This window comes from Pteropus alecto, unplaced genomic scaffold, assembly GCF_000325575.1.
Source record: "Pteropus alecto unplaced genomic scaffold, ASM32557v1 scaffold52, whole genome shotgun sequence".
Taxonomy (NCBI): Eukaryota; Metazoa; Chordata; class Mammalia; order Chiroptera; family Pteropodidae; genus Pteropus; species Pteropus alecto.
In genome coordinates, this window is record NW_006433941.1 from 6,017,225 (window position 1) to 6,037,693 (window position 20,469).

At 38.4% G+C, this 20,469-nt stretch overlaps 1 protein-coding gene and 1 pseudogene across 1 annotated transcript in view; one reads left to right on the plus strand and one right to left on the minus strand.

Moving 5' to 3' along the window:
- USP22 (ubiquitin specific peptidase 22) overlaps window positions 1–20,469 on the minus strand; it is a 48,777-nt gene that overhangs the window by 16,506 nt on the left and 11,802 nt on the right. The window contains exons 2-6 of the mRNA XM_006908464.3: window positions 14,714–14,846; window positions 9,036–9,149; window positions 7,003–7,104; window positions 2,780–2,949; window positions 1,409–1,556 (exon numbers count right to left, since the gene is read on the minus strand). Of these exons, the coding sequence (XP_006908526.1) occupies window positions 1,409–1,556; window positions 2,780–2,949; window positions 7,003–7,104; window positions 9,036–9,149; window positions 14,714–14,846 (667 nt within the window). The remainder of the gene's footprint in view (window positions 1–1,408; window positions 1,557–2,779; window positions 2,950–7,002; window positions 7,105–9,035; window positions 9,150–14,713; window positions 14,847–20,469) is intronic.
- LOC112477070 lies at window positions 17,127–17,245 on the plus strand (annotated as a pseudogene).

A 20,469-nucleotide genomic window follows, 5' to 3' on the forward strand; every position in this document is an offset into this window, starting at 1 on the left:
TTCACGTGGCTTTTCTATTATACTTTATACTAGGAAATCAAACCTTACCTAAGCTATTAAGCAACTTTTATTTGACTCCTACGGCAAGTATTAAAACAATTGTGTATGTTTTCAGGAGAAAAATAATTTAAGTACAAAAAAAGCTGAAACCCAAAGCCATGACAGTTGATCAAAACAAGCTGTCTTATTTCAAGTTTGGCTTGTCTCTGAGTTGTAACCTCAGACTCTACAGGGCGTTTGTGAGAGCAGCTCAATGACCTAAGAGAATGAGATGTAGCAGCATGAAGGCCATTCAACAAAGTGACCTAACAAAACAGGGCTTTGTTCTTTAAGGACACCAATGTAAGAGAAAACTGGCCAGTAGGATATCACCTAAAATAGCTGTACCAGCCTATGGGCCATAGATAACCAGGTAACTTGTTACCTCTGCACATTTCATTTGAGTATGTACTATCTGAAACAGCAGCATCATTTACGAACTCATTAGGAACAAAAAAATCCTCTGACTTTACTCCAGACCCACTAAACAGAAAGGCCAACCATGTACTTTGAGGAGTCCTCCAGGTGACTAGGAGCCACACACTCCTCAGCTGATACCTGTGCCAGTATTTCAGCATAGGGCCTTCAAACTGGGAGCCCCACATAGGGAAGGGCAGGGGGGAGGAACACACTGTGTGGGTTTATCATTCAGTCCTAATCTCCTGCCTTCGGCCCTAGGAGCTGCTGCCCCCTGCCCTTCCCCTAGAGTATCCAAACCCACACATATCTGAGAACCCTATATTATGGAGGAAGCCAAGTCCCAATGAGATCTTAAGAAAGATTTGAAAACAAAACGCCCTTGTGGTTGGAAAATGAACCTGACTTAGGGTCAGGGAAGTACTGGCAAGTGTGCAGGTTTAGTTTTGTATTCCCAGCTCTCTCTGGCTACTTTAGAGCAATGATAGTCTTTTTATAGATTCTATAAGGGGAGGGAGATGGTTTGATGGTTAAACTGTGTTAAGAGCACATTCAGAACCTTCTGGGCTGACACAGCCTTGATAAGCCAGAGGAGCTACAGGTGAGGTCCTGACACATCAGGCCAACAGGAACACAGCAGCAGAGGACTCAAGGAAAAGGCAGGGCAATGACAAAGAGCTCACTGTTCACTGTTACAGGCTGTAGAAGACCAACTGCTATGCTGCTCTAATCCCAGAAAGGTCAGAAGACAACAACGAAAACTATTTCCTCTTCTCATAAAAACAAACTATGAAGAACCTCTTTAAGATAATTATAGTGTTTTCCTTATTGGGAAAAAAAATGATTATAACACAAATCGAATAGAACAGTCAGCTGTACCCCATTTTGCAGGAGGGCACACACTTGGCCTCCCCCTTCCCTTGCACAGTGGCCTGAGGGAGCAGGCCCGCACCTTTACAATGCCGGTGCAAGACATCCAGGGCCGCGATGAGGAACTCATGGGCATCCTGCTGCTCGTACCCTGCCAAATGCCGGGCATGAGTCCATACCAAGTGCAGCAACTTGTACGGGATGTGGGGAGACCGGTGCCCGGAGTAAAACTGCTCAGAGAAAGAAGGGAAACAAAATCACTTGTCAGGAATAAATGCTACACCCTGAATATAAAGCATAGAAAATAAAAAATATTTAACAGCTGCCTAGAATTTGGACTCATTGGACTTTCTAAATCTGCATATTGTTTTCTCCCTTCCCATCTAGTTTTCTACGATAAGCCTAGGTGATGAACTATGACATGTTTTTCAATTGTACCTGACTTTCTATTTTATTCAGTTTGCTCACTGCTGTGACCCCAGCAGTTACCGGTATGCTGTGGGTATGAAAGAAATAGGTCAGGCTAGATCAGAGGTTGGCAAACTTTTTCTGAAAAGAACCAGCTGGTAAATAATTCCAACTTTGCAGTCCAGGTGGTTTCTATTACAATCACTCAACTAGTCCTCACCTCCTACGCTACAATGCAAAAGCAGCCAGTGCCTGATATGTGGGTGAGCGAGAGTGGCTGTATTGCTATCAAAAGTTATCAACAAAACAGACCAGGCTGAGTCTGCTGGTACCGGTCTGTGCTAGACACTTGAAGTATACCTAGGACCTCTTAGCAACCTATGGGGCAGGCAGCAGGCCCACTCTGTAGTAGGGGTAGCTATGCTGCTTCAGCTCTGAGAGGGTTTTCTCAGGTCACCAAGCTGAGTGCAGATGGTCCAGCCCAAAGATGTCTGAGCTCTGTCATGCTGTCAATGGTGGTTATGAACAGACATGAACAGGACAGACACATGAGTGTAGCTTACAATCCAACCAGGGAAGCAGAACTTGATGTTCAGGACCAGAGGGTCACAAAGATAGACCTGGTGAAGCATACTCAGAAGGTCCAGCAACAGAAGAGAAAAATCCATGTTCCTCTGAGAACAAAGCAGGAAGTGGTGCTTGTACATCCACATGCCTTACTGAGTCCGGATGGCAGACAAAAAGGAAGGGTGAACTCCCACAGTATTCACAAACATCATCCACCACTTACGCCACTTTCTATGTGTGCTTTCTCATCCTCTAAGTCAATGCCTTGAAAAATAATGCCAATAGTCTCCTAGCTAATGATTCCTTTTGGAAAAAATATGTGCCTTCCATAATAATGCACACAGTAAATATTCATTACATAAGGTTTTAGAAATTTGCCTTCCTTTATTATATTACAGTCAACCTTATTTTATATTTTTAAAAAGGGGAAAAAAAGTAGTTACAGAAATGTTACATTGGAAAAGTCAACAGCACATACCTCCTGAAAAAGGGATGACATCTCACACACCAGGCAGGAGCTAGGGCTCTGCATTTCACACCTGTGCCTGTCAGAGAGGAAGAAATCTCGCAGGAGTGGTGTGTGGGTGAGCGCCTGGACAATGCAGTTCATGAAGCACGTGTTTCCAAGGTTAATCAGCCCTCGCAGACCTGGGAAGGAGGAAGACGAGAGCAGGGGTGACCTGGGCACTGACCTACAGTTACTACTGAACCCCAGTGGTATCACAGTGGTTCCTTTACATTTATGTGTCCATTTCCTTTTATTCATTCATTCAAGAGCAAGAAAAAATATAATTATTTTTCTATTTATATACACTATACTAAGGAATCATCACCCCTTCTCTAGCTCCCCCACTTTAGCCATATGTTTTCATAAAAATACTCAAAGATATTCCTTAACAACAGGCAACAGGACAGATCAGAATGCAGCCTCTCTAACACACAAACAAAAATAACTTTAAGAAGTTTTTTAAGGACAACCAGTCAAAATGATGGAGGAGAAAACGCTGTGCTTGCGCCCTCTCACGACCACATTAAAATTACAACTAAACTACAGAACCATCATCATTGAGAATCGCCTGAAGACTAAGTGAAGTCCTATAACTAAGGACATAGAGAAGAAGCCACCTTAAAACTGGTAGGAAGACTGGTAGGAGGGACAGACTCCACACCCACGTGTGGAAGTTAAAAATCAGAACAGATATCTTGGCTGCAGAGATCGTCCTGGAGGGGCGAGGGGTCCTAGCAGCACACCAGACTCCCCAGCCCAGGTTTCCAGTGCCGGGAAGAGAAGTCCCCACAACTTTTGAGACCAACAGAGATCTTAGCTAAGTGAGATGGAGGGTAGCAGCAGTCACAGGTGTTCTTCTTAAAGGGCCTGTGCATGAACTTACTTGCTGCAGGACTCACTCACTCTGAGCTCCAGCACTGTGGCAGCAACTTGAAAGGAGCCAGGGACATACAGGAAGTAACTGAATTATCTGGCTTTGGGCCAAGAGATGGAAGGGCAGCTTTCTCCCAGACGTAAGTGCTGGCAAAAGCCATTGTTCCTTTGTTGAGCCCTCCCCATTCCCAGTGTATACTCAGGCAGGTGCCATATTTGAGTCTCCATTGACCTGGCTAACATCGTTCTCTCCTCTCTGGTGATTTTTAGACTCCGACCCATCCAACTTGCAGGCCCAATGGCTTTTACATACAATCAGCATGTTTGGTTCATGCTGCACTTTCCTAAAATCTCTAAAGATTAGAAACCCAAACAAGCAGCATGTGTCCTCAACATACCCCATACCTCTTGCTAAGTAGCCCCAAGAGCCAGGCACTAGGAGCAGCTGTCTGCAGCTTAGCCTCTCCCAGGCACCTCCAAGCCCTGTACAAGTGGCAACCATATGCAGATCACTTTGTAGCTCACACAAGAGCAGAGCACAGGCAGCGGCTGACCTTGATCGGCAACAGAGCCCCTCCCAAGAGGCCCCAGAACCAACGCATCTAGTGGCCACTTCAGACCACATCAGAGCAACATACAACCACCTCCACAATCAACACATTCAAAGGGCAAACTCAGCAGGCATCAGAGCCCTGCTAAAGCTAATCTTGTTTCTTGGGGTCAGGCCCTGCATAACAGCTCCTCCATTGTAGTCACAGCCAGTCCTCATTGCCAATAAGCCTGAGGGTCAATCCCTTCCACTGACATGCAAACAGCAACCAAATTAAGGGTCAATCCCTCCCAACAACCACAAAAGAAGGGCACACATAACTCACACAAGGGACACATCTATGCACCCAGTGCAGGTGACCAATAAGATTGTACCACTGAGCTCCATAGGACATCTACTACATAAGGCTACCCTGTACTAAGACAGGGAGGCACGGCAGACCTATCTAATACATAGAAACAAAAACAGGGAAGGAGCCAAATTGGGAAGACAAAGGAACATGTCTCAAATGAAAGAACAGAACTCCAGAAAAAGAACTAAAAAAACTGGAGACAAGCAATCTATCAGATGTTGGTTATTAGGATGCTCAATGATCTCAATGAGAACTTCAACAAAAAAATAGGAAACATAAAAATGTAGATAGGAAATGTAAGAAAAGACCTAGTCAGAAAAGAATAAAACAACAGTTGAAATGAAGAATATATTAGAGAGAATCAGTAGATTAGAAGCAGATGATCAAATTAGAGATTTGGAAGAGAAGGTAGCAGAAAACACCCAATTAGAAGAGCAACAAGAGAAAAAAAAATGAGGATAGTTTAAGGGGCCTCTGGGACAACTTCAAGCATACTAACATTCACATCAGAGGGGTCCCAGAAGGAGAAGAGAGAACAAAGAAGTGAAAACCTATCTGAAAAAATGATGGAAAACTTGCACAACCTGATGAAGGAAATAAGATATAACAAGTCCAGGAAGCACAAAGTCTCAAACAAGATGAACCTAAAGAGGTCCACACAAAAGCACATCATAACTAAAACATTAAAGGTTAAAGACAGAGAACCTTAAAAGCAGCAATAGAAAAGCAGTTAGGTACCTACAAGAGAGCTCCCATAAGACTATCAGATAATTTCTCAACAGAAACCTTGCAGGCCAAAAGGGACTGGCATGAAATATTCAAAGGATAAAAAGCAAGGACCTACAACCAAGATTACTCTACCCAATAAAGCCATAATTTAGAATCAAAGGACAGAGAAAGAGCTTCCCAGACAAGAAAAAGCTGAAGGAGTTCACCTCAAACCAGTATTACGAGAAATATTAAGAGGGACTTCTTGAAGAAGGAAAAAAGATCAAAAATATGATAATAAAATGGCAACAACTACATATCTATCAACAATTACTTTTAAAACATAAGTGGATTAAATGACCAATCAAAAGACAGGGTGAATTAAAAAAAGACAGAGTGGCTGAATGGATAAGAAAAAGAAGACCCTTATATATGCTGCCTATAAGAGACTCATTTCAGACCAAAATACACAAACAGACTGAAAGTAAAGTGATGGAAAAAGATACTTCATGAAAATGGAAACAAAAAAGTTGGGGTGGCGACACTTATACCAGACCAAATAGACTTTAAAATAAAGACTATAACATGAGACAGAGACAGACTGGTAATCTCACTTCTGGGTATTTATCCAAATAAAGCCAAAACACTACTTCAAAGGATGTGCATCCATATGTTCATGAAGCGTTATTTACAATAGCCAAGATATGGAGACATTTTGAGTGTCCATCAATGGATGAATGGATAAAGAGGTAGTATATAAATATACATATACAATGGAATATTACTCAGCCATAAAAAAGAATGAAATCTTGCCATCTGCAACAAGGATAGACCTAGAAGGTACTGTGCTGAGTGGAGTAAGACAGAAAGAGAAAGACAAGTGCTGTATGATTTCATTTACATGTGGAATCTAAAGACCAAAATAAATGAACAAACAAAACAGAAACAAACTCATAGATACAGAGAACAAACTGATGATTGCCAGATGGGAGGGAAGGTGGGGAAATGGGTGACAAAAGTGAAGGGATTAAGAAGTACAAATTAGTAGTTATAAAATAGTCATGGGATATAAAGTATAGCATAAGGAATATAGTTAGTCAATGATTTTGTAATAACTATGTATGGTGTTAGAAGGGTACTAGAGTTATTGGGGTGATCGCTTTTGAAGTTATATAAATAAATCATCACTATGTTGTACCCCTGAAACTAATATAATATTTTATATCACCTGTAATTGAAAAATAAAAAAAATATTAGAAGTAAAAAAGTAGTTTTCAAAATGTATTTCTTTAAGTCTTAGGAAACCTAGAGAACAGGCTCACACATACATTTCTCTCCCTGAAAATTACTGCACGCAACCTCAACCTGGTGAGAATAAATTTGAGCCTTTTTACACAAGTGGGCACATACAACTCACACAAGGGACACACCCATGTACCTGGCTCAGGTGACCAGTGAGATTGTGTCACTGTGCCCCACAGGACATCAGGACCATTTCCATCCATCTCTTTACCCCAAGCCTACCACTTGTCCCTGCAGTGAACATGTGCTCAAGAAGTGGCTGAACAAATGGATGAATGACTGTTATTCAGATTTAGACTATTATGTTATGCAACCTACATTTTTACACCTATTAATTTTAAACTTTGAAAAGGAAGCCTAACTAGAAGTGAAAACAGACCACCACTCCAAGCACTGTCATCCACTTACCTATGGTGCAGTTAGAGGTGATCTTTCGCCTTTTTGGGTTGTGTTTCAGCAGTTCAAGCTCCCGTTTGGTTGGTTCCCAAGTTGAAAATTTCTCTCCAACGCCTAAGGAGATGAACAATTCCAGGTGCTGTTAGCTAAATTTTCATCAAGTGTGTTTATAAATAAAGTGGTAGTGATATACTATTTATCAGGTTTAATTTCACAGAGGAACTGCTATAATAAAAGGTGTTTCTAAAACTCTACTATGCTGCAGCAGGCAAAACAGAACACTTAGAGGAGTTTCCTTTAGAGAGAATGTGCTATGAATAAGCTTTGTTTTTTGCAAAAAGGAAAGCAATAACTCCAATTAAAGCTACCCTAACACTAATGCCAAGATTGCTGTTTTTTCAAAGCCTTTAATCTTCAAACCACCAGAGACTCCCAAGAACAGGCTTACACAACATTCAGCATCAATGGGAAGTACTTTGCAACTTAGCTGAAGGATTCTCTGGTGAATGAGTAAAACTGACCGACAGAAAAAATGTTTTTTGAAATATATTTTGAAAAATACATCTTGTTGAACAGCTATACCCATTAAAGATTTAACCAAAGACAATAATGCTATAAATGCTAATAAGTCCCATATTTCATCCTAATACACACTCTATTCACTTTGAGGCACCTGTTCAATGCTACCTAAAATTTTTGCCTAATTCAATAAAGAATAATATCTCACTGACAGATGGAATTGCAGAATGATTTTAGAAGAATTTGTTTTACTCTGGCACATGCACTTCTTAGTCCTGTGGTTTAAGTGTTCTGCAATATACTCAGACTCAATATACTCAGACTCAATGGCAGTATTACTAAATTTTGGAGTGGGGAAAGAATTGAAGTTGAAGTTAAAGTGGTTGTTTTCCAGGAAAGATTTGTTAAACACAAATAATTCTGGTCACTGAGAGCATCTATTTAAAAAAAAAAGGAGAGGGGCGGTATTTTTAAAAGAGTAATTAAGGCAAAAATTTGTTAAAGAGATGCTGGGTTATATGTTCTCTTTGTAAACAGTAACGGTTCTGCTAGCTGAGAGATGCTCACCAGACAAATGAGAGAAACTACACCTCTCACTGTCATGACAGCATGAGCACATGCTGGAAATGAAAACTAACAAAAGGAAAAAAAAATTAGGGAAGCCAAAAAGAAATAAATGAACAATGAAAAAATGGCTGCACAATGTTTGTGTATATTCCTTGACTATGTACCCAATGAAGGCAGCAAGTGTGCAGACAGACATCACAGCAAATGAGAAACCCACAATGGTACCATGACCACTGAGGCACTCCACAGGAAAGGAAAATCCTAAACTAGTATGCTTAAGTGGTAGATCACATTTTCCATCTGGCAATTTTAATTCTCTGTTGACAGAGATTAAACATAACCCAAACAGTTAAGAGTTTTAAAAGAGATTCTACCATAATTTAATCAGAAAATAATCTGCCCTCCTGGAAGAAACCAGGTACATACATTTTTTTTTTCCCATGCGGTTTTAGTATTACTGAGAAGAGACTGCTTTCTGGAATACTGGAGAGCTGAGAGCAAACTATTCTTCAGAGACCAGATGTGGATGTGGCTTTGCTGGTGCTGTAGCTATGAATATGCCCTTACATGGGAGAACTAAGTGTTCGTGGACATTCTTTCTCAACCCCAACAGAGCTCTTCATAGCAGCCGCAGGCCCATGGGGGACCTGGGGCTGAGGATGGCTCTGGGAAACTGTGGGAAGCAATGGGCATTTGTACTTGCAAAGCCAGTCCCTTCATCGGCTGGTTCCAATCCTAGGCTGTCTCCAAGGTGAGCCTACAGGAAGGAGCAAGCAAGCAAGTGTGTGTGCGGGCTCTGCTCTTCCCACCAAATTACTGCTCTCCTACCTTCCCTTATCTCCCTACACTGACTCTCTCCTTAGATAATGATCTTTCTTTTGGTGAGTTCTGCCCTTGACAGACCTGAGGGAATATAGGACTAAAACAAATCAGGCACGTAAATCTAGGCAAAACCAAACCTTGCATTTTCCAAGCTTTCCGTTGTTCCTCTTTGGCAATGATTTCCATGTCTTTATCATATATGTAGTCTTGACACAAAAAGCAATAGATACCTCCATACATAAGCTCTATAGCTAAAAAAGGCAAAGAAAAGAAAAGAGGAAAAAATGTAATTTAAAGGCTGTAATGCTTAAGAACACGAATTAAACATACAAGTTTTTAAGACACTGGATTGTTTGTATCATTTCTCTACTCTCAAATTACAGAACCCTTATTACAAAAGGATTTCCTACCACTTCAGACAGTTTATCCTAAGGAAATGAGGTATGTGTCTTTTCTCTGGAAGCTCACACCAAAGACTGAGGAGTCTGAGTGACAACGAGGTGCTACATCTGTATTTTACAAAGGACCCAATAGTCAACTATCAGCAGATTGTCTGCCTTTTTTTCTGAAGAGTGGCATTTAAAACAAGGGAAATCTTTCACTGAGTATTATCACTCTATCAGGGTTCTTAGACTGACATACAGTAACCACGTTTTTACTATGCCAAAAATTCCTGGTACTATTACAAAAAGGAATGTAATAGTAATTTGCCTACTCTTCCTTTAAGGACAACAGTAAATTATCCTCTGACTGGATAACCTTGACTTCTTGAGCCAGAGCTGCCTGTTGCCCAGCTGTGAGTGGTTCTTGCATACTTTCTTAACTGCATCATCTATAAAATACGGTGACAGCTAGCTCCTAACTACTTCATTATGAAGATGAATAAGATAAAGCCCTTTGAGCAATGACGAAAGGTTCTATTTTAATCCAACAATTAAAAATATTTTTTTTGGCTTAGAGTCACCAAGCATTATCAGCTGTTTGAGAGGCAATGTAGCATGGAGGAGAAAGTACAAATTCAGAATAACTGATATTAATCCTAGCTCTGTTACTTAGTTATTATGTACCTTTGATAAATTATTCTACCTCCTCTGAGCCTATTTCCCTTTTGGTATAATGGTAACAGTAACAGCACTAACACCTCATAGTTTCATGTGATAACTAAATTAATACATATAACTTAACCGTAGTACATTCTGGTAAACAGTAATGTCTTAACAAATCACAGCTTTTCTCATATTTCGTGTTTTAAGTTACCATGACACAGATCACTAATATTGTGTGGATCTGTAAAGTCCTCTAAAACAGATCTATTAAAACTCAAAATAGCAATTTAAGAATCCCATGCCTTACCCCTTACCCCTTTCAAAAAAAACTGACAAAACTCTGACAAGTCTCAGGAAGAATTCAAAAGCTATTCCTGAGAGCTCCAACAGTTGCTCTTTGGTACTACATAATCTTTAACGGTACAGTCCTGGCATAAGGATATTAAAGAGAAATCTAGTCAGAGACAAGCTTACAATGAGGATGAGGAAAATTTTCAGAAAAGCACAGGCATTCAATGAAAAATATGCCAACCATATAGCCACAAGCAAAACTACCAGCCTGAGAAAGGTGTGTAATGATTTCAGTGCATATTCAAGTCCTCCTAGGTTGAGTCTTTCTTTGAGGCACTTTCCACAGCAACACTTCATCACTGTATAAGACCATTGATGTTGACAGGGTTGTCAACAATGGGGAAAAGGATAGTCTTTTCAACAAATGGTACTGGGATAAGTGGATATCCACATACAAAAGAATGAAGCTGGATCCTTACCTTATACCATCTACAAAAATTAACTCAAAATGGTCAGTGACCTAAATATAAGAGCTGAAATGAAGTATAAAGCACTTAGAAGAAAACATGGGTAAATCTTCACAACCTCAGATTTGGCAATGGATTCTTATGTTTTAACTCCAAAAGCACAAGCATCAAAAGAAAAAAAAAGGTAAACTGGACTTTATCAAAATTAAAAACTTTGTGCATCAAAAGACATTATTAAGAAAGTGAAAAGACAACCCACAGAATGGGATAAAATATCTGCAAATCATATCTGCTAAGGATTTACTATCTAGAATATGCCATTTCACTCCCAAGTATATATCCAAAGAAATGAAAACATATGTCCACTTAGAAACCTATACACAAATGTTTATAACTGCATTATTTATAAGAACTAAAAAGTAGGAACAACCCAAACGTCTATCAACAGATGAACAAACAAAGTGAGGTATATTTCCACAAGAGAGTATTACTCAGGGATGAAATACTAAAACATGCTATGACATGGATGAATCTTGAAGACATGCTTAGAGAAAGAAGCTACACGAAAGTTCCCATGTTGTATGATTCCTTTTATATAAGATATTCAGAATATTTTCATGGAGACAAAAAGCAGATTAATCGTTGCTAGGGACTTGCAGGAGGGAAGAATCGGGAGTTAAAAGATATGGGGTGATCTGAAGTGATGAGTTCTGAAAGATGAGATGGTGGTTGCACAATATCGTGAATGACTAAATACCACTGAACTGTACTACGCTTTAAAATGGTTAACTGTATGTTATGTAAATTTCACCTCAATATAAAATTGAAAACCCCTACAGTCAAGGTAGTTAATTTGGAAAACATTTCATAGCCAAAATAACTACTCCAAAGACAAAGCCTTGACTGCACCAAGACAAAGTATTGAAGTAAAAATAATCCAGTTGCCTGGATAAGAGCAAAATGAAATGTGGAGACAGGCCCTTGTGTTGTAGGGGCTCATCTACTGATTTTGTTTTTATACATTAGTTTACTTGGCAATTCCCAAGCCATCAGCTGACACAGACACCATGCATTTGGCAGGTCTATCCCCTCTGGTCACAGGATAACCCTGAGAACGTAGGGAAAACATCATCAACTCAGAAATGAGCTGATACCTTGCACCCCCCCACCCTGATACTCTTTTGGGCAATTAAATCACTCCTCTAGAATGCATGGAACATTACTTTTACACCGTTTATGGCTCATAACAGGCAAAATCCAAGTACCCTGTGACTCAACATAAAAAAAGCCTGTATGAAACTAAAAAGTATGAAATCAGATGGCTCCAAGTTTACTTACTTTACTATGTAGGCCTCACACTTACCTGGGATTCCAACATTCAGTTTAGCACAACTACCAGTATAGATGAAGTATATCAGCAAATTTGACTGACTACACCAAATTACAATAAGTTATTTTTTCAGATGTGTGTATTTTATCACATTAGGGCAATTTTACAGGGCAGGATGGATGAAGGAAATAGAACTTTTCATCTTATCACTATAGGACCCTTCTTGTCCCACACCATACTTGTCCATCTGTCCTTCTACAAGGCCTTCCACAATGACCTCATTTGCTCCTTACATTCTATTTGTAAGTGCATCATCCCCAATATTGAGGCAAGACTCACCTTAGGCCTCCCACCTACCCTGTTAAAAATCAGATGCCCAATGAGAATTTTTTCTAATAATCACTTCAGGGCCCATTATACTGTAGTACTGAATATTCCCTGGGAGATAGAAGAACTTGGCTACAAGGAAATCAAGGTTCTCTGTTCCTCCTACATTAAGCTGCTCCATTAAATTGCCTTTGAACATTTTGTAAACACCCTCCATAAAATGACAAAGTATAAATAGTCTATGAAATTGCTCTGAGTATAATGGGTAGAAACAGCAGCATGGAAGAAACAGCTCACAGGAAGAGGATGAAACTATTAGCAAGTCAGAAAAGACTGAGACACACTGCAAGGTAATATCAGGGCTGCCCATCCCCAATTTTCTTCTCTGGAAGTTTTAAGTTTTATACTTCAGCTTTCTTCTCCTCTTTCCCACCTGGACACATAAAACTAATTTCTAGCTTTGTTAACACATACATATGAAACCTTCAATATCATGGACTCAGTAAAGAGATCTTTCTCCCATTTCATGGCTTTGTTTTTTAAAACTCACTCATTCTAGCAAAAGTAAAGGCAGAGTTTATCAATCAGGTTGACAAAATGAATTAACACCATAAATTTCTGAAGTGAGTTTTATGGATGATGGCTGAGTAAGAAGATTCTTCAGACAACTTTCTTAAACGCAAATCTTCTTCCAGTTTCCCATAACCCTTTTAACCACACTGAATCACAGCATAGGTGATTAGGTGATAGGCTGCATAGGTAATAGCAGCCTAAACTGGCCTGGTCTGAGAATCAGATAGGGCGGGAATATTTTTTATTTGTATTATTAAAAAGCAAAGATTACTACATTAAGCAGATACCACAGAATTCTATTACATCCACACTGAACTGATCAGTACACAGGAAGTGGTCACTCACTGCTTTTTCCCTCCATGGGATAGGCAGGCTGCTCATCCACAGCTGATGAGCACTATCATCACCATTAGCTTTCTTCTAAAACAGCCAGTTAGCGCATCGTCACAACCTGAACCACAAATTCTAAGCTGCATTTTGCAAATGCTTGCTGCAAGTTATCAGTTCCAAATAAGATATGTCCAACTAGACATATTCCATCTCTACTCCCTAAAAAGAAAAAACCTCATAAAATTTGAATTAAAAAACAAAGTGAGACTTTGTTGTGTGAATTTTTATGCTTTAATATGAAATAGCACGTCACCTAGAAATTAAAGAAACATTTCCATTATAATTGTAGCTATTGCAAAGAACATGATATTGAGTTGACAGCTTCCCTGTATCTGTAATAAAACAAATGGCTCATGAACACATCATATAAAAGAAATGTTTTCCCTTAAATCATCTTTCTTCTTTAAAAAAAAAAAAAAGATTAGGAAAAAAGAGACATACTGCTTGTGTCTATCTTTTGCTGTGTATACTGCTTATATGGAGAGCTTTAACAGACATGGATTAATGCACTGATTTTATAAACTTGCAGGATACCATTTTCAATTAGGAATATTTAGGCTAATGTTTGCAAGAGAGCACCAGATTATACAACTACAGAAGAAAGCCTAAAAATGTCTTTAACTGGAACTGATAGGCCCACATGAAGTATTTTCTAGACTAGGTTCTCTGACTTGTACCTGTTGAAAGTAGTTTTCATAAAGATATCCTAACAACTTAACTATCATTTAACAGAAAACACTTATTGTGAAGGAGACAAACATTTAACGACCACGCTCAGAAAACAAAACCAAGAGCAGAATTTTGCTTTATGCTAACTTTCAGAATGTATGAATTTTAATTTGTAAGTATACAAAAGGTAAACTTATCTTTATGCCACACAAACTGTTGTCAGTCTTTTCATGAACCTGCATTATTCAGAACAATGAAATCTATTACTGAAAACAATGAAAAGCATCTATGTACACCCAACTCCATGTTGAAATCAATAATTAATACTGCATTTAAGATCTTTCTTAGTAAACTTTTGCCTAATCTAATTCCTAACCATGTTTTTCAAAGGGAAAAATGAGGCTCTGATATTCCATTAAAGAAAAAGTATTTTTCAAGAAAGTTGGCTGAATATCAGAAGCCACCAGAATTTAACTACTAAGGCTACATACAATATTAACAGCAACTTAAGCACCATAAGGCAAAGTGAGTAAAATAATCCATTTGAGTTCAGTTTATCTCGCATTTCTCCTGTGAATTTCACAAGAAGGGCACACATTATTTTAGATAAAGGAAGTAAACTTTTGGAAGGGCAGAACTGCAAATCTAAATTCCAAGAACAGAAAGTTAAGGGCAATGACTATTCCCAATGCCCAGTGAGACATCTCAGAAGAGTACCTTACCCAGGTTGTGCCGTTTCGACTTCGCATGTTCGTGAATATGTTTCTTTGTGAAACAGCCAAAGAAGACACAATGGAGGCAAGAGTGAAGCCTGTTCAGGTGGATACCACAAACATGACAGACACATGACTTTGCCTGAAATTCAGAAAAGAGAATTAAAAATAAGCATGTGTTATGACAGGAGTTCTGAGAGAAAATTCATCAAAGTGATCCATCCACAAGGGGCATAGCTATGAGACAGAAGGAAAGCAGGGAATTACCTCTCAAAATCTTAGTATGCAAAAAGATCACTCTATTAATCCTTTCAATTGCCCCAAAAGGTACTTAGCTCATTTAGCTCAACACTAGATCTATGTAACCTCAATTACTAAAACTCATGAGCTACTTGGATGTTCACCACATACAGTTTTAGGAGCAAAGTCTGCATTCTGTTCTCTCCACATCCTGACAAGTACCCCAAACCCCAGCTCCCATCCCCATTCCAGACCAGTAACTCACAACCTACTCGCCCTGAATTTGGATATAATTTTAAATTTGATAATCCAGATTCCTCAACCACAGCAAATTTAGAAGTAATAAACAAATAAACAGAGAGATATGAATCAGAGCAAAATATAGAAACAGAAGAATGAACAGTTTATATTGCCAAGATCTAGATCACAGAAACCTGAAATTTTAATCACAGCAATCACAAGCACAAAGGTGAACAATTCTCATATACCCACACCACCCAAGAAAGCCTGTTTTCTAGCACAGTATGACAATCATACTTATTTTAACTATAAATCTATATAACTATATTTTAACTGCTGATTATCAGAATGAACTAACCTATGAGATACTACCCATAGCAAGTAATTCACTTCTGTTTTAACTGGGGTGGGGAGAGGAAGATGAAGATAGGTTAAATAGGTTATGTGGAACGGAAGGTTAAAATTGAAAGGGCCTCTGAAAACATTAGCCAGCAACACAAACATTATATACTACCTACTGAATGCCTGCTAGACCCTGGTGCAGGGGGCTTTCGGACAATTTAGCCTATTTGTCCTTACAACCATCCTATGAGGAAGATTTTAAACCCCTCTGACATATGAAGAAACTTACTTTAATGTACATGCTTATGACCATACCAGTCAGAAAGGACACAGCTAGAATGTGGACTAGGATCTGCCTAATCCCTAAGGCCCACACTTTCACACTCAGTTTAGAGGCTGGCCTTTCTAAGCTTCACTCTGCACACACAAGATCAAGGCAAGTGACAGGCAGAGCATTCACCTATAATGCAGGGCAGGGCCTGGGGATTTGTCTCAAACCTGTATTTACATAAAACACAAAGCACCGTAAACTGTCCTAAGAGAAGCTGCACAGAGACAATAACTTCTGAGGCCAACAGCCGAAATGGAGGAGAGGAGTTAGGTGGGGAGAGTGTGTGGAGGTCCACTCCTTAAAAAAGAGGAAGCCCTGAGCTGACACACTAGGTCAGAAGACAAACTAGACAAAACTAGAACTGTGTACACATAGTATACCAATTAGATGTTCCATCAGGTTCTCAGAGTGCATGCCTAAACTGGAGTTTGTGAGAAGTGCAAATCCTCTCTAGCAACTGAGGGTTTAATAATCCCTACAGATGATTCTGATGCTCTTGTTCTAGAACCACAGCCTTACAAGGATCTCAGTATGCCCAGGGTCGATCATCTTTCAACATCATGTACAACTTTATCTCTGGAAACACGAATTCAAATCTGATCATTAAATGGTAGTTATTTACTTTTTTGAATAATCTGAACAGGTTATCTCTGTGAACCCCACGAAGTTTAGCCCCAACGGGACTTCTCAATGGCATCACAATGGATATTGGGAGCCTGGTAATTCTTTGGGTGGGGTGGGGAAGGGGGCTGTGCACTGTAGGGTATTTAGCAGCATCTCTGTCCTCTACCCACTAGATCACAGTGGCTCCCTCCTCCCAGGTGAGAACACGGCTCTATGCAATGCCACAGGAGGCTGAGACTTAAAGAATTTCTAAAATGTTGTAGTAATATAAGTAGTAGTTGTATCATCTATTTATTCTTCCAATGACACATCAAAAGAATTAACTATAATTGCTTTCATTAATACTGGGGAAATTTAAAAATTACAGATACTGTTATATTTGATGTATAAAAAATGATGTTTCCAAGTATCAGGGAAATTTTCATTCCTTTAGTTACAAAATCTATTAGAAACAAAATCCTGAAGATTCTTAGTTACAACCACAAGCTAGAACCGATTTACTGTTCACAAAACTATGGATGTAAAGAAAAGGAAAGATTAAGGCGTTCATTATTTTCATCACTTCGCTGTTAAAAATTTTTAATTTTTATTTTTATCACTATTTTATCTTTATCACTATTTTTAACCATGATTAAAAAAATTTCCGTGTGCGGCCATGCCACCCTTAACAAACCCAATCCCGTCTGATCTCGGAAGCTAAGCAGGGTCGGGCCTGGTTAGTATTTGGATGGGAGACCACCTAGGAAGACCAAGTGCTGTAGGCCTAAAAAATAAAATAAAATAAAAAAAATAAGGGATTGTAAGCTGACAAGGTCCTTGCAATCTGTGAGATCAACCAAGGGTTGTCTTGCCTAAAATATAAAAAAATTTAAAAATTTCCTCTATAAGCTCAATAAACAAATAAACCCAATCACCTCCCATATATATATAAAACAGAAATATTCCAAGCTAGCATTACCTTGAAAATATAAACTCATCATGATTCTTAGCAGTATACATATATAATTTTAACACTTATCATTATTTTCCCTGAAAACACACACACAAATTGTTTTAAAAATAGACCCAAATTAAGCCCTGAATTTTAAATATAAAACCATATCATCTGTTCTTTTGCAGAACTTCATGAAAGAAAAATACATCTAAAGAAAAAGTACTTCAAGAATTTTAGCTGCATAAAAAGGAACTACAGAAATTAAACAGAGGCAGGTCAGCTACAACTAGAAATGCTGAAATTGATCATGTCCTGATACTCCCAGGTCAGGGAAAGAAAGCCTCAAATATAAATAAATACCCGTACTCATAGTCACCATTCAACTAAATCTTTTTCATTAAATAAAGCCCATATTCAATAAACTGGGGCCCCCATGACATGTGGTCTCAAGCACACAAATCTCACAAATCTGTTATCCATAAACACCAGACTTGCCACATACTCCACACACGGACAATTCTTGAATTATTTGGTGCTTCCTAAACAAGAATAAGTATCAGTGGACACCTCCTATAGGCCACTGACTTCAACAATGATGGGGGCATAAGAAGGAATGGGAATCCGCTAGGTGATTCTGGCACAACCTGAGTATAAAAATGAATAATAAGAATGGATTATGTATGATACACCAAATGAAAAAAGTCCATAAATCCATGCTGAAACTAAGACCATACAAATACACACACTTATGTTTAGTCTTCTTCACAAGAGAATTCCATCTAATACATATAGTAGGAAGGACAAAAATACAAAAATCTTCATTTTATAATGATAGAAATAACTGATTTAGGTAAGATACATTAAACCATGCAGTAAAAACAAAAACAAAAAAACCCCACTGGGTCATTTACAATAGTTAAAAAGTAGAAACTGCTCAAATATCCATCAACAGATGAATGGATACACAAAATGTGTTATATCCATACAACAGAATATTATTCAGCCATAAAAAGAGATGAAGTTCTGATACATGCTACAACATGGGTGAACCTTGAAAATATTATGCTGCATGAGAGAAGCTGGACATAAAAGGTCGCATACTGTATATTTCCACATATAAAACATTCAGAATAGGTAAATCCACAGAGACAGAATGGAGATTGGAGGTTGCCAGGAGCTGCAGAAGAATGGAGAGCAGATGAAATGTTTTAAAACTTGATAGTGGTGGGGTGGTAATTGTACAATATTTGTGAATACACTGAATTGTTCACTTTATTTTTGTGTTACATGAATTTCACCTCAATAAATAAATACACTAAATTATTTATACATACACATATGTATGTATATTAGGGCATTGGATTTTTACAGTTTCAAAGTGTCAATCCAGAAACTACTTTTCTTAACTAAAAGGAACTGTAGTCCTCCTACCAACAAGGCTTACCCTAAAGCTAATCATGAGGAACACTCAGACCAGTCTAAATTGAGGGACTTGGTACAAAGCAAATGACTTGAGCTCTTCAAAAATATCTGTGTAATGAAAGACAGAACAGGCTAGGGAACTCTTCTAGATGAACAGACTCTAAAAAGACATGAAAATAAGTACAACGCATGATCCTGGATTGAACCTATGTCCATCTTCATTTTTTAAAAAAGTCATGAAGGACATTACTAGAACAATTAAAGTATTTAAAATGAACCATATATTAGATAATACTATTTCACCAACATTAAACTTTTTGAGTACGGTAACTGCATTGTGGTTAAGCTGAAAAATGTCCTAGTTCTTAGGAGATGCACTTAGGGATAAACTATCATGATGTTTATAACCAACTCTCAGATGATTCACTTTTTAAAAAAAGGTATACAGAAACATAAAGCAAATCAGCAAAAATCTAATTGATGAATCCAGAAATGTTATTATTTTTATTTTAGTATTCTTGCCATTTTGTAGGTTTCATATTTTCAAAAATAAACTGAGAAAACAACTATTAAATATATACCCTATAACTTCCTACTCCTAGGTTTATGCATGACAAAAACAGACACTTTATATACAACAAATGCATATATTTAGGACATTGAAAGACATGTAAAAGAATGTCATGATAATATTATTTATAATACCCCAAACCTAAAAACAAAAATGTTCATTAGTAGTGAAAAGAATAAACTGTGGTATAGTCATTCAATAAAATACTACAGTGATGAAAAGGAACTCATGGTATATCCAGCAGCATGGATGACTCTTACAATGGAACACTGAGGAAGCTGGCCACAAAGAAGTACATACTACCTACCCCAGTCATACAAAGTATGAAAGCAGGAAAAGGTAATTGGTGGTTATGTAAGGTCAGATAATGGGTAATCCTGAGGGCAGAGGGCTGGGACCAGGAAGGGGCACGAGAGAACTTTTGGAGTGCTGGATGCTGTCTACTCACCTCTGTACAGAAGAGACATAAGCTTGTTCACTTTATGAAAATTTCTCAAGTGTATGCTTTCTTTAGGAGGAGGGATAAGAAGCCGCAATACAAAACACAGAGGTACTAAATGTGGGTTAATACCAAGAGAGACAAATGAAGTACTGTGAAAGCTAAAAGAACAATCATATCTAATTAAGGAGGGTTGGGGAAAATCAGAAAAGTCTGTATATAAGAGGTGGAGTTTGAGCAGAGAGCTCAAAATTCTATGGAATTCTATGGAATGTTTCTCATAAGGGGTATAATTTTAATTCATACGGAATAAAGAGAATTAAAGCAAAGTAGAAAGCCCTGTTATCCCTAAGAAAGGAGGAAAAAAGTACTCATTAAGCACTTAATTTCTTCCTCTGGGTGTTTATGTGAGTACAGACAGGACACTCAACTACAGGTAGTTTAGCGCTCACCAGTGAAGACAGTTTATTGGCTCTTGGACTGAACAGTTTAGAGACAGCTTCTGTAATTAGTGAAGCAGCCAACCAACAGGCAGTAAGCACTAAATACAGAAAACAGAAATCTTTGAAATATTCATGAGTTCTCAACGTTGTCTTTGCATTATTATTTCTCTCTGTATCAG